Source organism: Echiichthys vipera, assembly GCF_963691815.1.
Source record: "Echiichthys vipera genome assembly, chromosome: 11".
NCBI classification, from domain to species: domain Eukaryota; kingdom Metazoa; phylum Chordata; class Actinopteri; order Perciformes; family Trachinidae; genus Echiichthys; species Echiichthys vipera.
This window is the reverse complement of record NC_139836.1, coordinates 25,251,688-25,269,437: the sequence shown is the minus strand read 5'-3', so window position 1 is coordinate 25,269,437 and position 17,750 is coordinate 25,251,688. Positions and strand designations below refer to the sequence as shown.

General features: G+C 43.6%; 2 protein-coding genes across 2 annotated transcripts in view; both read right to left on the bottom strand.

Moving 5' to 3' along the window:
- Nucleotides 1-10,284, bottom strand: part of LOC310954223 (calcineurin subunit B type 1-like) — a 28,685-nt gene extending 18,401 nt beyond the window's left edge. Inside the window, 1 exon segment of the mRNA XM_083923588.1 lies at nt 10,053-10,284. Coding sequence (XP_083779714.1) covers nt 10,053-10,055 — 3 coding nt within the window. The 5' untranslated portion in view covers nt 10,056-10,284.
- Nucleotides 10,285-13,678: 3,394 nt separating this feature from the next.
- On the bottom strand, nt 13,679-17,386 carry cnrip1b (cannabinoid receptor interacting protein 1b; the record flags this gene model as incomplete). Its single annotated transcript, XM_083923338.1, has 3 exons — nt 13,679-13,843; nt 15,215-15,359; nt 17,208-17,386. 3 exons carry the CDS (start codon nt 17,384-17,386, stop codon nt 13,679-13,681), a joined length of 489 nt encoding a protein of 162 aa, XP_083779464.1.
- Between the last annotated feature and the right edge of the window lie 364 nt (nt 17,387-17,750).

Sequence of the window (17,750 nt, the reverse complement as noted above, 5' to 3'; positions counted from 1 at the left end):
GCCGATATAGTTTAGTACTCTGAGTATTGATGTTAAAATGTGGTGTTGTGTCATGGTCTTCTGGTTATCTTTGCTGGTGTGGTGGGAATGTGCAACAATGTAGCAGTGTTGGAGTGCTCCGATCATGTGATAAGGCTTTTTATCAAATACACAAATCTTTCAGCATGAGGCTTCCCTGCTTCTCAAACTGAAATATCTTCATGATCTAGAAACTGTGCATGTGAACTCTTCAGACACGTCTTTCAAGTACTGCAGCGCTTTACAACAGAGACAAAGGCTCAGCCCACAGGTGAGATAAATTTGCATCCCTAACACACATGCACAGAGTTTCAGATTCACCAATCTGTATGATTCTAACTGATCTTAGTCTACACACATTGAGTGAGGAGGTAACTTCAGTTTCCATGCACTTTGACAAACACAAGCCACTTAAAACAGTTCCTTCGAACATTTCCAAAGTAATGTGCAGCATCTTTCAAAATCATGATGCATGCATCAAGTCTTCCAGCAAAAGGCACAGGATCTTTAAATTAACCATACTCTCTAGAGACAATGCATGGTGGTGTGTGTGTGTGTGTGTGGGGGGGGGGGGGGGTATTGGCTCATGTTCAGCAGTCACATCCCATCCCATCCAACACTGCAGTGTCTATTGAGCCTGAGTCTGATTGCTGACAGAGCAAGGACAAATGCTCACGTTGGAGTGAGGTGGGGACGACGGGAGGGGGATCCTACAGCTGAGAGAGAGAGAGAGGGAGAGAGAGAGAGAGGGAGAGAGAAAGAGAGAGCGCTTCAGGCCAGCAAGTAATCAGCCGGAACTGTCCTGCAACTAGCATCCAGAAATGGACTGCAGACAGTGTCAGGATACCAGCTATTGAGTGCAGCTACTGGTCAAGGGAGTTGGATTTAAAACCCCTTTGAGTTGAATTATTTTTTGAAAATAGTGTCGGAAGAAATGCTGTCTTCAGTTATTGATGCTAACACTCAAAGTCACTTAAGTCAGACATTCAAGGAAACAGAAGTTAGGTATTTCAGTCAGAGGTAGTCCATCCAGTCCGGACCACAAAAGTCTGAACTCAGGGCACATTCATTCCAGGGAGTCTTGGAGCTTTTTATTCCAACTCTGAAAGCCGAAAACGAGGGCATTTTTGCATTTTTTTGCACAAAATAACCACTCTGAGAATGCTCATAATGTAACCCAAGCAAACCTTAAATGTTACATTTTTTGTGGGTTCAAGAAGAAGGATTGAGTTGAAGTTACGCTGCAGCCTGAACTTATTCTAATGTTACAATATTCATATATAGTACAAAATTCAGAGTAGGTAAATTATGTAAAAGCTTAACTGACTTTTTACTGTTTTGCGAGTGTAAATGCAACAAAAACAACTTTTCTGCTGTCGATAAGACCAAAGAAAACCCATAGATATAAGGAACGTATTACGACAGATACTACTCTTGTCTTGTGCTCGCACTGACACACACACAGATACATTGTACACACTGGACTTGATAGAAAAAGCCAGTGGCAGTTATGTCATCTACTGGCTTAATGGCTGTGCTGTCGTACAACAGCAGACTTACCTCAGAGAGGTTATGGTATTTTAAGAGCAGTGAGGAGAAAGAGGTGACACAGGATTATCCAGGAGAGCGACTTAGCATTTGACACCCAGTCAGGAGTGGAGTCAGCCGCTAGTGCAGTGATCAGAGGGTTGACATATACATGGTTTTCCTTTGTGGAACAACAAGCTGACTGTGGGCACTGCCAGTTAGAGGGATTGAATTCCAGTGTAGCTGTGTGTAGCGCATGACTCCTGCATTACTGGGGTTGGGTGTCCCACTGCTTGTGTGGCTCAGAGGGTATAATAGTGACAATGTGATACTTTATTGATTCCTGTAGGGAAAAGTCCTTTTTTTTGCTCCGCTACACAGAGCTCGCACCACTACAGAGCTGCACTGCAAGAGCTGTAGAGATACAGTGACTTTGGATCCAAGGCCATAATGTCCTCCAGTTCAAGGACGGGATCTCAGTGCACCCTCACAATGCTACATGTGACTGTGGTTGACACCTTTACTTTGATTCTCTAGGTCAGAACTCAAGAAAAATAATGATTTATTGCTGCCTTTTAGTGCATGTTCATAAAAGGGTCTATAGTGACCTTTTGCAAATGAACCTGGAGTTCTGATAATCAAAAACACAGGGATCATCAAGTGTGTTAAGTGGACTTCATTACACTTTAAGATTTCCATTTATCTTGGCTAGTGGTGATGAATAGGTCATGCAGAAACAGTAGGTAATGTGACATTAGTCCAGACTGCACCTCGACTTCAGCTGTCAGCGTATTGGGATAACATGTTGGAATTCACTTCTAATTTCACATGTGTCAAAGCAAAGAATTAGTTATAGAGCCAGATGCAACAGATCCAGGTGGGAAAACATGCCAGTGTCCCAAAAGCAGGGCTGTAGTCAAAAACAAAGTTTGAGTCAAGTCCAAGACCAGAGCAAATCAAGTCCCATTCAAGACAATGATAGACAACAGTGGTAAATCTGATGCTGATATAGCGATGAAGGAGTTAGGATGGATCTATAAACCAGATAAATACATTTTCTACCAAGACAGTTCTGAGTCCAACAAGGCATAAGTTGGAAGTGGAAGATTTCGAAAATGTGGTCTAGAGCCCGGACACAAGTACTACCCCATAGATTTGTGAGCGAGTGTTGAAGGGACTGCAAGTATGTAGTATATAGTTGTAGTCAGTAAGTGGTCTGAAGGACAGATCCATTTGTCTCTACTGCCAAAACCCAACATAAGCTAATTATGCTGTCAGTCAAATGGGATTCAAATAAACCAATGCAATAACTTACATTACAGACAAAGAGTGTTGTAACTCATGCAAATGTGTTTTCTCAAAAGAGCCGTTGTTTGTCAAGAGAGAAAAAGATAAAGTAAAAGTGGGACATCTCTGTGTATACCTATATAAAAACATTTTCAAATGTTTGTTTTCATATCAACACGCTAACACCTCATTATTGAAATCTTATGATAAATGTATCTCAGCTTACATAAGAAAAAGAGAACGGTGGGTGGGTGGGCATGCATACTCTCAGCTACATCCCTGATGTTCAATGTGGTCTAAGTGCTAGCTTTAGAGCCCCTGGAGGTAAAGAGACTTACAGCAAAGCAGATTTGATGTTGAGGATTACAGGTTTACTATCTAAGGCCTGTCTTAGGTCGCTGATGTGGTTAACGCTGGGTCAGGAGTAACTCTTGTCAAGTCTTCTGTGGCAAACCCCTTGTTCTTGTAGCGCTGCCCCTTTGCATTGATGCTAATAGAGCATATCAGATGGTATGATTATAAAAACACAGAAAAAGGAAGTGAACAAAGTAGAAAAGCCTCTCGCATGCACAGAGTGGAATTATAGAGAGTAGAAAGAGGGGGGGGGGGGCGCTCGGGTTGTTTCATCAATAATGCATGCTACATTCAGAATCAATTAGGCCTTAGCGCACAAAACACATTTTGCATAATGAAGAGTCTGGCGGCGTCGCTGGTTCAGCAGCAACACTGCGGTCGACCCAAAAACCCGGCTAATTATAGACCCAGTCACAACATGGAAGACTGGGGAGTACAGTACATGAGACTGCAGACTTGGGAGGGACTTTCTGAGGCGTCGTTGGCAGAACGTGAGAAGGTATTCTGCTCTAACTCTACAATAGGCAATTTAAATGACTTTTATGATGATTTACTCACCATACAGGAACCATTTACATTCGATTTCCTATTCATATTCAATTTCTAGTTTAGCTTATATATATATAAAAGGTTGTAAACTTTTTGGGGAACAGTATAAGTAACTGCACAAAGATAAATAAATCTAAGTCACACCCAAACCCATTATATAGTCTGTCATGCTCATTGCGGATATGATGATGACTCAACTACAAACCTGTCTGTAAAACCTGAGATTTCTCATTTTACCTTTCCTCCTTTAAATGCAGGTTTGCTGAGTGCACATGTTCTTTTTCATCTACGCCCTCCTCCTTTTTCACACAATTACACACATACACATGGAGGCTGTCTTACCTGCACTTTGGGAGTTTAGCGTTTTAGTCAAGGGTGCAGCAGTGGCATAAGGCAGCAACAAGCGCTACTCATTCACTTCAATGTGTTGATCAAACGAGCAACCTTTTCATAAAAAGCCTGCTTTGCTAACTCATGGTTACCTATGTGCACTGCTTGCACGTCTGCACACTTCACTCGCTTAAATTACATTTAGACATTTTAATGAAGTAATAACATGTAAAACTTGACCTGGACCAAAATAAATTCTGTTAAAATCGGACTGGTTTTGTCACTGAATATATTTCACCCAATGTAGAAATGTAGACACACTGGCTATTGAGTTCAGACAGTGCAATCTAGAGCACGCTGACTTTCATCACATTCTTAAATTTAATAAACGTTGCAGTGTCTGCACTAGGCCAATTAGCTTAATGTAGAAAATGAAAGAAAAGAGCAGAGGCCTGCATCGCTCCCTGAATCTCATCTATGGTTCAAAAAGATATTGTGCACAACGGATGGACTGACGGGAAACAATGACTGCTGCATATTCCCTAACTGTACCTCATCATGTAGACAAACATCAGTCTCAAAAACCTGCATCAGACCTAAGTGTGTATTGCTGTTGTTCCCAATATGTCTCTGTCCCAATCCCTACAAGTTAAGTCTGTGTGTTTATCGCAGTTGACCGTAAAAAAAAATCTGTTAATTTCATATAAATTCGCAGAACAAAAACAGCTGAGGGTGTCAAGAGGCAATGCTTCTGTCTTATGATTGTATGTGAGTCAATGTGTCTCGAGACAATTCTAACTTTAAATAGGAAACACATTACAGGCCTCTTTGGAAATGCCTCATTCAGATAGTCACTGCACTGATACTTTGGGGGGAGAGAAAAATGGGCAGATGTTTAAAAGGCTGCTTGACGCTGCAGCAGGCTTTCAGTTGGCCGGTGTTTGGTATCCAAAGTAAGACTGAAATCACAGGAATTTGTAATCAAATGCCATCCAGTAAAACTTGACTATGCTCAGAAATTATTACAGGAAGCCTCAGACCGTATGTTAAAAGATACGGAACATTTTCCGTTCCAGATTCTCCGATCTTTACTCTTTTTTTTATATCGTCCTAAATGTAATGCCAAACAATGTTGTCTTCTAGGGCTCTGGGATGTTGCGAGGGGCAAACATGACTGTTTGCTATTATAACTACAAGGCCATGTTAAAAACCTGCACATGAGGAGTCACTTAAAACAACACACACACACAATTACTTTACCACACAATGCATGCTATTCACACATTCTGTTTTAAGGTTACGATACGTGTTGTGTGTGCCTTTTCACCCTGTGTTGCCGCTTGTTTGATTAGTTCAATGATCACCAGACTCCTCCACACAAATGTGTATGCAAGTATCAAGCTTGCCATATGGCTAAGTTTAATGATAAACACACTCAAGCCTCCAGAGTCACAGCAGAGTGCAGAGCTGAGCTGAGCCATCGCGATTGGTCTTTAAAAAGACTTCACCCCTCCATTTATCAGCCAAACTGTGCAGCATGCAAAACCCTGGGCAATAACCAGCTGACGCAATATCACTAATAATTTACTACTCTATTACACAGACGAGAAGCCATGGAGGGTGTGTGTGTGTGTGTGTGTGTGTGAGAATTAAAAATGAGCGGTTGTTGCGCACACGTTCAGTTACTCTCCTCTTCCTCAAAGCATCGTCTCTCAACCACTTTTTATGTTTTGTAATATTGCCTGGGTAGGTGTGTTTGCACAAATCCTTTCTTCTGTGTTGATAACCGTCAAGGATCTGTGCCAAATTTAGGAGTGAAGTGCAAATACGAAAATAATAACAGAAAATCTTAGTTGCCTGAGGGATCTCTGACAGGGCTAATACTTTCCGCCATTTCTATCCCTGGCTCGGGCTTACCTATAAAAGGGTTTTGGAGGCCTCATCATGCTATGTCAACACGACCTAGATCTTCTTATGCATTAACCCTCTGGTAATAAAGCTATACTGTATTCACCAAGCGCTGAGAAGTTAAATTCTCGTCTTTATTTAACAGCTTAACACCCAATTAATTCGTGGTGTAACTGCTACAGGGAAACGCAGACTAATGCAGTGACACAAGGATGTCCTGGCAGAGAGAGCACAGTGATGACAGCACAGGTCGAACAACAATCAGTGTATTGTACATGTGAACGTGTAGAAACAGCAGCTTCAATAACAGCAAAAGATCAATGCTTGAGTTTAAAGGCCAAGGTGTTAATTAGGTACACAGTGGTCATCATGCTTTTATACAAGAATGTCATTACTTTTACTTTCTGGAAATGGGTTACTTGATGGTAAGCATTGAGGTTTGGCAAATTGTTTCCTACTGGCCACAGTCATCCCTTCAACAAGCAATAGCCCCTTTTGTTAATGCTCCATGCTCTAATACTATCTAGAATCTACACTTTGCGGGCAATGTGGTTCTGTTGGTTTCATCAGAACGTGACCTCCAGCACGCACTGGGGCGGTTTGCAGCCGAGTGGGAGGCGGTCAGGATGAGAGTCAGGACCTCCGAGGCCATGCTTCTCCACCGGTAAACAGCGGATTGCTCTCTTCGGGGTTGGGGGTGAGTTACTGCCCCAGGCGAAGGTGTTCAAGTATCTCTGTGTCTTGTTCATGAGTGTAAAATGGAGCCGGAAAGGGACCTGCGGTTTGGTGCAGCCTCAGCAGTGATGCAGACATTGTACAAGACCATCTTGGAGAAGAGAGAGCTGAGTCAGAAAGCAAAGCTCGAGATTTACCAGCCCATCTACGACCCAACCCTAGCCTCAAAGATAGGGTGAGGAGTTCAGACATCCGGAGTGAGCTCGGAGTAGAGCTGCTGTTCCTTGGCATCCTAGGGTAGTTTGAGATGGTTTGGGCATCTTATCAGGATGCCTCTGGGCGCCTCCCGTTAAAGGTTTCCAAGGCGTGTCGAACTGGGAGAAGGGGATAGACCCAGGACATGCTGGAGAGATTATATATCTTATGTGGCCTGGGAACGCCTCGGGGTCTTCCAGGAGGAGCTGGAAAGTGTCACTGGGGAGAGGGATATGTGGAATACATCTGCTTAGGCTGCTGTGCCCGGATAAGCAGTTGAAAATGGATGGATGGATTCTAATACTATGGATTTCTGCAGGTGAATGGGTTCATGCGTGTGTAAGTCACTGCAGGCAATGAGTGGCAGTCATGAATGAAGCACCTTGTTTTCGGTCCCATTGCCTCCATCAATAGTGTGAAAAATGTGCTTTTCAGAGATTATTGGCATTCTGCACTTTTACTGCCTTGAATGCTGATGAGGCAGAACTAGAAAGACGTTTATTTAGGTGATTTGAATCATCTAAAAAACTTTAAATCAGTCATACATTCCGCTTCTCCCAAACAGGGAATGTGTCCTGTTGTCCAACACTGTTAGAGAACCTTCTCCTACACCAGCATGTATACATTTGACCTTTTCTACTTTTGAGCACCACTGAACAGTTCCTGTTGCATTATATCCCCTAAACATCCTGTTCCAGTCAGTAATTACAGAGGCACGCTACCCTCGACGTGCCATTTAACCGTTACTTTAAACTTTATTATTCGTTGGGCGCAGAGGCAGCAACACCACAGAAATAGCTGTTTACTGATGAGAGTTTGGCCTGTGCCGATGAACTGCTGGACCCAGTGCAAGCCAAGCTCTGCAGCGATGCAACAGCCAGTGAGGAGAATAAATCCAGATTGAGTGGGCTGGTTGGAAGTGCAGGGTGGATCACGTAGTGTTGATCATCACTTGTGCTGGTGGTTCGCTGTGGCTTTTATCTCTTTTACATTAGCTACGGATCCTTATGTGGGTGGCGCTTGATGCTAGGCAGCATATGGTCCCCTCCGCATCAGCTCATTTCACTACATGCTTAAGCAACTATGTGTCCCTGCCCCCAACCTCACCCTGCAGCTGAGAAGAATACATTTTGACAGAACATAAGTTGGCACACTATCTGTACGACAGGCATGCCTCGAGTTCCCACCCTCTGGCAGAGAGTTGAGACTGCTGCAGGGCAAATGTAACAAGGTGCCCTGAGCATTTTACCTCCCCTGTCTCTGGTTAATGTATTTATTATGAGAAAGTCAGACTGAAGTTGATTTGAATGCTGCGTCATGAACAGGAGAGAGAAATGCTGCCCTGAATTCTTGGCACGGTGTGTGTATGTGTCCCTTTTTTTGCACCATAATATACAGAATATTACTTAAGGGACAGTAACCTTGAATCACAACGCATGAGTTCCTCATAGCTGTATCATGGTTATCCAACCATGAGGCCTGTTTACTTTTATCCGATTTTGCAGAACGGATCTTTTAACATCAGCTGCAGATTTGAGGTTTTACTCAGCAAGTGTATCCAGATATATTTGTGGGCTGGTATCAGTCCTTAAGATGCAAATTCAAAATACATATAACTGTATTTAAAGCTCCTTGTTACATTTTGAGGGGATATGTGAATGTAAAATATTAGCTGACTTTTTTTGTGATTAAACGATAACCTCAACAATATTGGATGGATCGGAAAAAGCATTTTACAGATGAAAACTCTTCTGAGGTGGACAAACTCTCTAATGCTGACAGGGTTTTACATGTCCCGCTGATACATGCACTGCTACTGATATATCTGCAATAATTTAATGCCAGCCTATGTGTCTGCTTGACTGATTAATTGTTCCAGCTCTAGTTTGTAAACTTGGTGGCAGCTCATTGGCTCCAGTCAATATTTACTCACATTTCAATCTTCTGGTAAATAACACATCTGGGTTTACTGTACGGTGTTAACTCAAACAAAGTGGTACAAGGACTAAAACAGCAGCAAAATAACTCTCCCTGGACTGTTTCTTACAGCGAGCAAATGCAAAGTGTGCAACATCGATAACTGATCAGAAAATGGATGTGTGTAGGTGTGTTTGATCCAGGGTTGGATGGAAAGGAACGGTGGGTATGAGAGGACAGTGGTGTGTGTGTGTGTGTGTGTGTGTGTGTGTGTGTGTGTGTGTGTGTGTGTGTGTGTGTGTGTGTGTGTGTGTGTGTGTGTGTGTGTGTGTGTGTGTGTGTGTGTGTGTGTGTGTGTGTGTGTGTGTGTGTGTGTGTGTGTGTGTGTGAGAGAGACAGGAGGTTCAATTCATGCGCAAAGCTTCGCTCTTGCAATTAACAACATGCCATCTTTACTATGGATCCAGGCCTGGACGCTGCTGAGGTGTCCTCCTATCGGCCTCTACGTGGATGCCAGGCGGTTACTAGGCAACTCACCTTCACATAGTAAAGTGTATAGTATATCCAATAGATATGTACAGTATATAGGCGACGGGCTAATGCATTAGGACTGCGCGGTGTGTTGCGTGAAACCGCCGTAAATAGATACAAATGTAGCGTCGGTGGGTTTGTTACAGCTTAGGAGCTCAAACAGGAACAATGTTGCAACTATCAACACAGCGCCATGGCTGGAAAACACGTTTTAAACACTTTGAACGCAGAGGGAGTGTGAGCACAAACCCTAACTTCGTTCACCAGCCCGATGTGTACAAACATGCAACAATTAGTCGCAAACCAAGTCGCAAATAAGCGCGCATTTGTACCAACTGGAACTCATTTGCGCACGCCTCGTCGCTAATAAGAGTGCGGGCTGTGCCGAGAAGGGATAAGAAAGATCTGGGCCACGGGCTGCAGAGTGCTGTCAGCCCCGGGGCAGTGCACACGGAGACAGACACAGACACACACACACACACACACACACACAGAGGGAGCGACAGGGAGCCGAGAGTAGGTGAGAAAAGCGTCTCCTTCGGACGCTGTCGACTGTTAACTTAAAGCAAAGCGCTCCCAAGCACAACCATTACCACCACAACAACATCCTGTCAAAGCGCCACAGTCATGGACGCAGGCCTGCCCGCTGGCTGCGTTCGCCACTCGGTCGCGGGGTGAAATTAAGAGCCGCTGACGCTTACCATCTTGCAGGTCGGATGATGAAATCCAGGCGATGTGAGCGGAGAAGAGGTACAACAGGAGGGGAGGGGAGGGGTCGGTGAGGTCGCCGAGCTGTGGCGAGAAATACAAAAGTATTTATATATACGGTTTTGGTAGTTACTCGCTGAGGTCTCGTCCTGGCTTTATACCCAGCTTCAGGCTCTGCTCTCCGTCTCTCTCTCTCCCCTTTACCGAGGGTTTCACTGCAGTGGCAAAGGGAGGGAGACCCGCTGGGAGGGGACAGTAAGCGGAGGAGGAGGAGGCTCGGTTTGACAAGCAGGCGGTGGTGGAGGGGAGGGGAGGAGAGGCGGAAGGGGGGGAGGTGCAGCAGTAGGCTACTGTACATCCGGGATCTACAGGTTATATTTATTTCTATGTTTTCCTCCTGGATTGGTTTGTGCTCGGGCTCCATGCACCGGCTGCACGGCTGTACTGCAGGGAGTCAGGCCTTCTCGGAGAATATACTGTAGGTCTGCTGGATGCTGCATAGACAATGTTCCTCGACCCAACACTGTGTTTGGTGAAAGTGCTTTTAAATGTTTAGCACCCCTATCTTGGAATAAACTACAGGGTCAACTGGAATCCCTCTCAAAAGCAGGATTAAGGACTTTTTTAATACAATTTGCACATGTACTGTCTCTGAGCACTCATATGCTATTTTATTTTTCAATGCTTGATGTTTTATTTTGTTGATCTATCATGATAAGTTGTGTGACATGTTTTAGTTGTGTGTTGTTTTGGTTTTAAATGTGAAACTTGTATGAAAGAGATTTTAAATTTGAATGGGAATATCCTGGTTAAATAAATAAAGGGTAATGTCAAAAATGAAAGCTTTAATAAGAACACCTGGCAGATACGGACTGCATTTTGTGAAGCCCTTTCTTACAGCACCTCAGACTTTACCTATTGGACAGGCACTCATGACCCATTTTTAGCATTGTGAACCAGTATAAGCAGATGCACTATCAAGGAGCTAAGCATTGATTTGGATCTGCAGATTTAATGTGATGAAATCCCCAAAACAATTTCAGTCAAAAGCAACTGGACTTGGTTATTTATCTAGGAAGACGTTTCACCTCTCATCCAAGAGGCTTCATCAGTTCATGTACGCCTCTGACCAGGCTGGGACTGGACCAGGACCAGGACCAGGCTGGGACTGGACCAGGACCAGGCTGGGACTGGACCAACTAACTGGTGTGGAGATCCAGGTATTTAACCTCTCACAAGGCCGATGATGAAGTGCCAGTCCCAGCCTGGTCCTGGTACTGGTCCAGTCCCAGCCTGGTCCTGGTCCTGGTCCTTGTCCTGGTCCAGTCCCAGCCTGGTCAGATGCATACATGAACTGATGAAGCCTCTTAAATGAGAGGTGAAACGTCTTCCTAGACAAAAAAAACAAGTCCAGTTGCGTTTGACTGAAATTGCTTGAGTTGTAACGATGACCTGGACAAATGAGAACATTCACAGGCTCACATCGTCATACGTTTACATCAGTTTGATAGTGTGATGTGTTTGTGCACCATGACCAAAATAGTATTGTCCACTGTTCCAGTCCACAATTACTGAGCTACTGCCGTCCCAATTACACCTCTGTAGTTTTGATATCTGATTCTTTGAAAAACATAAGAACTGCAGTTGTCAAAACTCTAAAAGCTTGTATGAACTTGATGTAGTTTCCTTTAGTTATTCCATGTTGCTTGAGTTGTCAATAAATAAACCTGTTGTTAATAGTTCACAGAATAGGTTTGGAGTGAAAGAGTTAAATGCCACACAAACATATTTTCCATTTTTTACTTTTAATATTATAAACAAACAACACTTTCACATAAAGGTCAAAATATGTCAATTTCACCACCATATTGCACATTCTCATTATTTGTGTTGCTCTAATTTCTTGCATAGGTTAATATTTTAATGTATTTGATAGTTAATTCTAGCAAAAGACAATAATATAAAAACATGTCACACGGTTCACTGTACAAAATACTGTTTTTCAAAATATTATAAGTTACCTCGAGAAATACAAACATGATTTAAAGTTGTCATTGACAATTTATGTTTTGAATATATTCCAAATGCATAATTTATCTGTAATGAACACAATTCATTTTCATGGCCAAGTCCGTCGGCAGAGGTAGAGAAACAAACACGTTGTAAATAGGGGCACAACTTCACCCAAATACAAAACTCCTACAGCCAGTACTGCGTTATTCTGTGCACACAGTGGTGCCACCAGATAATACACACATATACACATACACCGACACGCAGCTACACAGTTTCCTTCCAAAATAAGTTCAGGGTTTAGAGGTGCTGACGCAGAGGAGGTGCACTGCAGGGTCATTGTAAAAGGATATGTGCTGAAGCAGGCTTTTTGACCAGATCGACATCTTCCTCTCTTTTTATGGGTAACAGTAACTCGTAGAGGCTCACACAGGAGCTGACCTGGACGCTTTCGAGAGCCGAGAGAAGAGTTCATCAAAGTGCCAGGGTCATGTTTTCTTTTTTGTGCGACTGCATTATCTTTCAAACAAACAATGACCTCGTCCGTCTCACGTAACGATTGGGCGGCAGCGACAACACAAACCGTACTATTCAGATTAAAAAGTGGTATCTGTCAAGTGACACCGATATAGTTTACTTTAATGAGGAGTGACTTCAAGGTGAAAGTCTCTCACAAGTAAAAGTAACAGCACAATAGGTGGAAATAATACTGTTACACGTTACTGCGTGTTAGCTGATGGAAAATGATCTTATTTGAATTCATTTGTAACTGTGTACAGATTTTCTTTGGCCATATTGCCCTGCTCTGTTGCATGCTTGAAAATATGTACCCCGCATTTTTAACATCAGAAGCTCCAGATGTCATGGCAAGCTCCCATACGAGAACAGATGGAAAAGATTCTGCTCAGGGCCAATGACATAAAAATGTCACCGATGCAAGGGCACTTGGAGGACTTGGTTGAACTGAGGAATGACTAGACTTGGATTTATGGAAATTTGGAATGAAACTCTTTGCTTGCAAGTACATAAACACATCTGGACGAGCACCGTTTGTCAAACACACACACACACGCAATATGTAGCTAAACACACAGGCACACGTGTACTCACATGAAGTACTGTATGTACACGTACAGTAAGTCGGAACACACTTGAGGTACTACGTGTCACAACTGAAAGGTACATTAAAAAATGTTTTTAACATAATATAATCCTAGTCTTCCTGTACATAATTGAAACTGTAGGTCGTCGAGAAGTGCTACATGTTTAACCTTCATAAAATGTGCCACACTAATGCTGACACGTTGGTATAACCACCATAAACAAAACAAACACTGTGAAAAGACTGACAACATCACTGCATTTGAAAGGTTCTGCGGGATGATCCGATTTGCGTTTTCACGACACAGAAGAGGGAAAGGTTGCGTATTCTTTTCAAACTGAGAGAAACCTTTAGATTTTCTGACATGTGTCGACGATGGAAGGAGTTAAAAGACCACAATAAAGCCAAAAAGCTAAGTATAACATGTATCATGACACACGGACAAGTAGAAGCGTCACATCTTGCGTTTTTGGTACACACTGAATATTCCGAGCGGCTCCTCCTTCAGATGAACATCTCCTTGTTGACCCACATGAGCGTGCGCGTGTCGTTGGGCTTGCATTCGTACTCGATGCTGTTGAAGCTGTTTCCCCACTGGCAGTGGTCCCTCTTGTTGTAGTTGTAGTACTTCACCTGCCACACCGTTTCAAACATCCCCGCCTCTGTGAACTGAAGGAGAAACGCGCACAGATGAGTACGCAAGTGGACAGATGGGAATACACGTACACACTAACGAGAAAACCATGAACACTATGTCATCCTGTGTCAAATCATGTGAAGGGGAAATGAAGAGGAAGCATAGGCTACTGACTGTACAGATGGACACACACACACACACACACACACACACACACACACACACACACACACACACACACACACACACACACACACACACACACACACACACACACACACACACACACACACACACACACACACACACACACACACACACACACACACACACACACACACACACACACACACACACACACACACACACACACACACACACACACACATTTCAAGTCAAACCACATGAAATTACATTAATAAGATTTTTGCATCATTGTTTTTGAACCTCCTCTCATTGGAAGATTATGAAAAGAAGCTAAAAACGTTTTAAATTTGAACTTTAACACATTTCTACATTTATGTCAGTGGTTTTCATTCACCAGGAACTACAACAGCTGCTTCCTCCAAGCATCTGTATAAAGCAGGGCTGCCCAACTCCGCTCCTGGAGGGCCGCTGTCCTGCGTGTGTTTTAGGGTTCTCCTTGCTCTAACACCTTGAGTCTAACCATTTTCAAACCTGTGACGAGCTTCAGCTGCTTGATAACGAGCACATCATTAGATTCAGGTGTGTTGGAGCAGAGAGGAACCTAAAACATGCAGGGCAGTGGCCCTCCAGGAGCAGGGTCGGGCAGCCCTGGTGTAGAGAATGAGCATGGGTCAGGGGTGTCAAAGTGATCCAGTAAAGGGTCGCTGTGGCTGCAGGTTTTCATTACAACCAAGCAGGAACACACCTGACTCGACTTACTTAATCACCTGAACTGTCTTCACACAGTTGATTTGTTGGACCAGGTGTGTTTTTGATTGGTTGGACTGAAAACCTGCAGCCACAGCGGCCTTTTACTGGATCAGTTTGACACCCCTGTGTTAGGTGAATGACGTACTCTCAGAAGAGGTAGGTGTCCTCAGAGAGGGGTTCTGCTGACCGAATTTAGTTTTGTAACTTGTTCCACCACCAAGAGACCATTGTTTCCACAAAATACTATATAGAATAGACCCAAACGTATCGTTTAACTTTGTGGCAATCAGTGGACTAAAGAATTTAAAGGTTTAACTTAAAGATGAGCTAAATTCAAATGAAATCTTCCCGACATTGTGTGGAGCATGGAAAAGATTGCTGTTGCCTCTCCTGAACCATGTTTGGCGAACCCTTGATACTTTAAAATATTTATAAATGTTGGATTTCTCCTGCTTCTGCCTCCAGATTAAAGTTAATTTCCTGCACTTTTTACATAACATCCATACCTGTATGTTGATTTGAACTGGTTGCCTCTCTCCACTTTTGGTGTGTGCCACCCCTTCTGTGTCGTACTGGCCCGAATAGACCGCTGACTGGGGGTCTTTAGACTGCTGCTCCAAGGGGAAGGTCACCGCACCCACACTCATCGAGCTGCACACCGGTACACAACACAACACACTCATCAATAAACACTTCAGAATAAAGGTCCATGTGAGACCACAGAAGACAGGTTTATGTTTATGTTTATTTATTAAGATCCCCTTTAGCTTCTGTCTTAGACAGGCGCTACTCTTCCAGGGGTCTCATAACTTACATTCGCTGGTTTACAAATTACAACAAAAGTACAACGTACCTCACAAACATTCATACAACAAAACAAAACAAAACAGAAAGTCAACATAAACTCAAAACATGTATAAAAGATATGGTTCTTTTCAAAAGCTGAAATAAATAAAAGAAATGTTCTACAAAATAAAGACAAAATGGTAATACAGGTCATCGTAGCATGAGTGAAAGGATGTTAGGATAACACACAAGTTAATGAAAATGATCCAAAAATATTTGACTGATGGGATATTGGATATAGGGCGACACGGTGGTGTAGTGGTTAGCACTGTCGCCTCCCAGCGAGAAGGTTCCAGGTTTGCGTCCCAGCTGTGGCCTTTCTGTGTGGAGTGTGCATGTTCTCCCCATGTCTCTTCTCTCCGGCTTCCTCCCACACTCCATAGATATGCCCGTGTTAGGTTCATTGATGACTCTAAATTGCCCATAGTCTGTCTATGTGCCCTGCGATAGACTGGCGTCCTGTCCAGGGTGTACCCCGCCTCACGCCCGATGTCAGCTGGGATCGACTCCAGCCCCCCCACAACCCCGACAGGGACAAGAGGTTGCAGATGAATGAATGAATGATTGGATATATTTAAAATGACATGTTCAATGTAAACCTGATCCTTTATCTGTTACAAAGAGGCCAATAAAGTGCAACAAAATGACAAATCAATAGACATTGTCAGCTTCATACTCAATGATGCATTTGTTTACAAATCATTTAGTGAACTCTGTCTGCAGCTGTGCTCCATGTGCACGCCCCAAATGTGTGACCTATTTTTGCATCTGCGTGCTCACTTTGATTCCCAACGCTAATCCTTATTTGGAGGAAGGAAGGAAGTAAACAACAACATCCATTACATCATCGTGATTTGTAGGCAAATCACAAGAGACCGGTGACACAAACCCTGGAGTCCTAATCTGTGTTGGATTTAACGCGCAGCCAAATGGGGTTTATGTTGCCTTCACGTCCTCCTCGTAAAAACCCGCTTTAAAGCACTACACTTGGAACAGGAACTTGTCGGGCGTTAGTGTGACACTTATACAACAACATGCGTTAGAGGCATTTGTCGGTGATGCTGTCTTTTCTCTGCCGCTTGAAAATCACGAAAACATCCTTTAATCCCACTCCATGAGTTGGATAACTGCGCTTTACCCCACTACCCGTGAATGCGGCCTTAAAATCTGCATTTGCCTTCTGTTGGTTGCCACTGTCGTGACATTGCAGGCAAGGAATGATCCCCATCATATGATCTTGAAGAAACACTTAATAGGCTACACGTATATAGCCTTTTTTCTGTCTGACTAAGGCCATGAAGCAGACACATGCACTGTTCCACACTGTATTTCACTTTATAAATAAGAAACATTCAAAGCGACCATTCAAATGAACCGACCAAGAATATCCAGTAGGGTATAATAATGTCAATATCCACACCGCAACACAGTATGCACTATTTGGAAGTCTCCACAAATCAAAGTGCCTCCTGATTGTAAATATGTCTGTGATGCTCATTATTGAATTAGCCTGTGATCTGCGTGACATTGTCCAGAATAAAGTTGCAGGAATAAAATGGCCTGGCCATTATATTTGTTTTCTAGAACAGCCTATCATAGCCGTGGCTCCTGCAGGTAATCCATGACTGAAACAAGAATCAAAGCGCTACCTACGTTGCCATGACCGCTCCTGGTTTGACGACCACCTCGATTTTGTATTTCGACCCGGTCAGCAGCTTGATGGTCCGGGTCTGTCCGAACCTGGCGCCGTCGGATTTGAAGTGAACCGCCGAGTTGTTGGGAAGCATCTTCAGGGAAATCCCAATTTTGACGAGTTGAGGGACGTCGGCCATCTTCCCATATAGCTGGTGGGCAATAACACCAGGACCGGTGGGACTGAAGGATGTGGGTGATGCTCTCAAGCGCCGCTCAGTTCAGACGGACAAATGCCGTGCGGGAAAGTCCACGGCAGTGCGCACAGCGCAGGGAATTGTGCCGCGCTGTGCGCCCTAATCCCATCCAACCTGAAGCACAGCCCTAATCTCTCTCTCTCTCTCTCTCTCTCTCTCTCTCTCTCTCTCTCTCTCTCTCTCTCTCTCTCTCTCTCTCTCTCTCTCTCTGAAAATCCCTCGCTCGCTTCCTCTTTGCTCACCTTTATCATTAGTTAATTGTATAATAGTTTATAATTAGTATGATTCAAGTGTCTCTCATTGAATT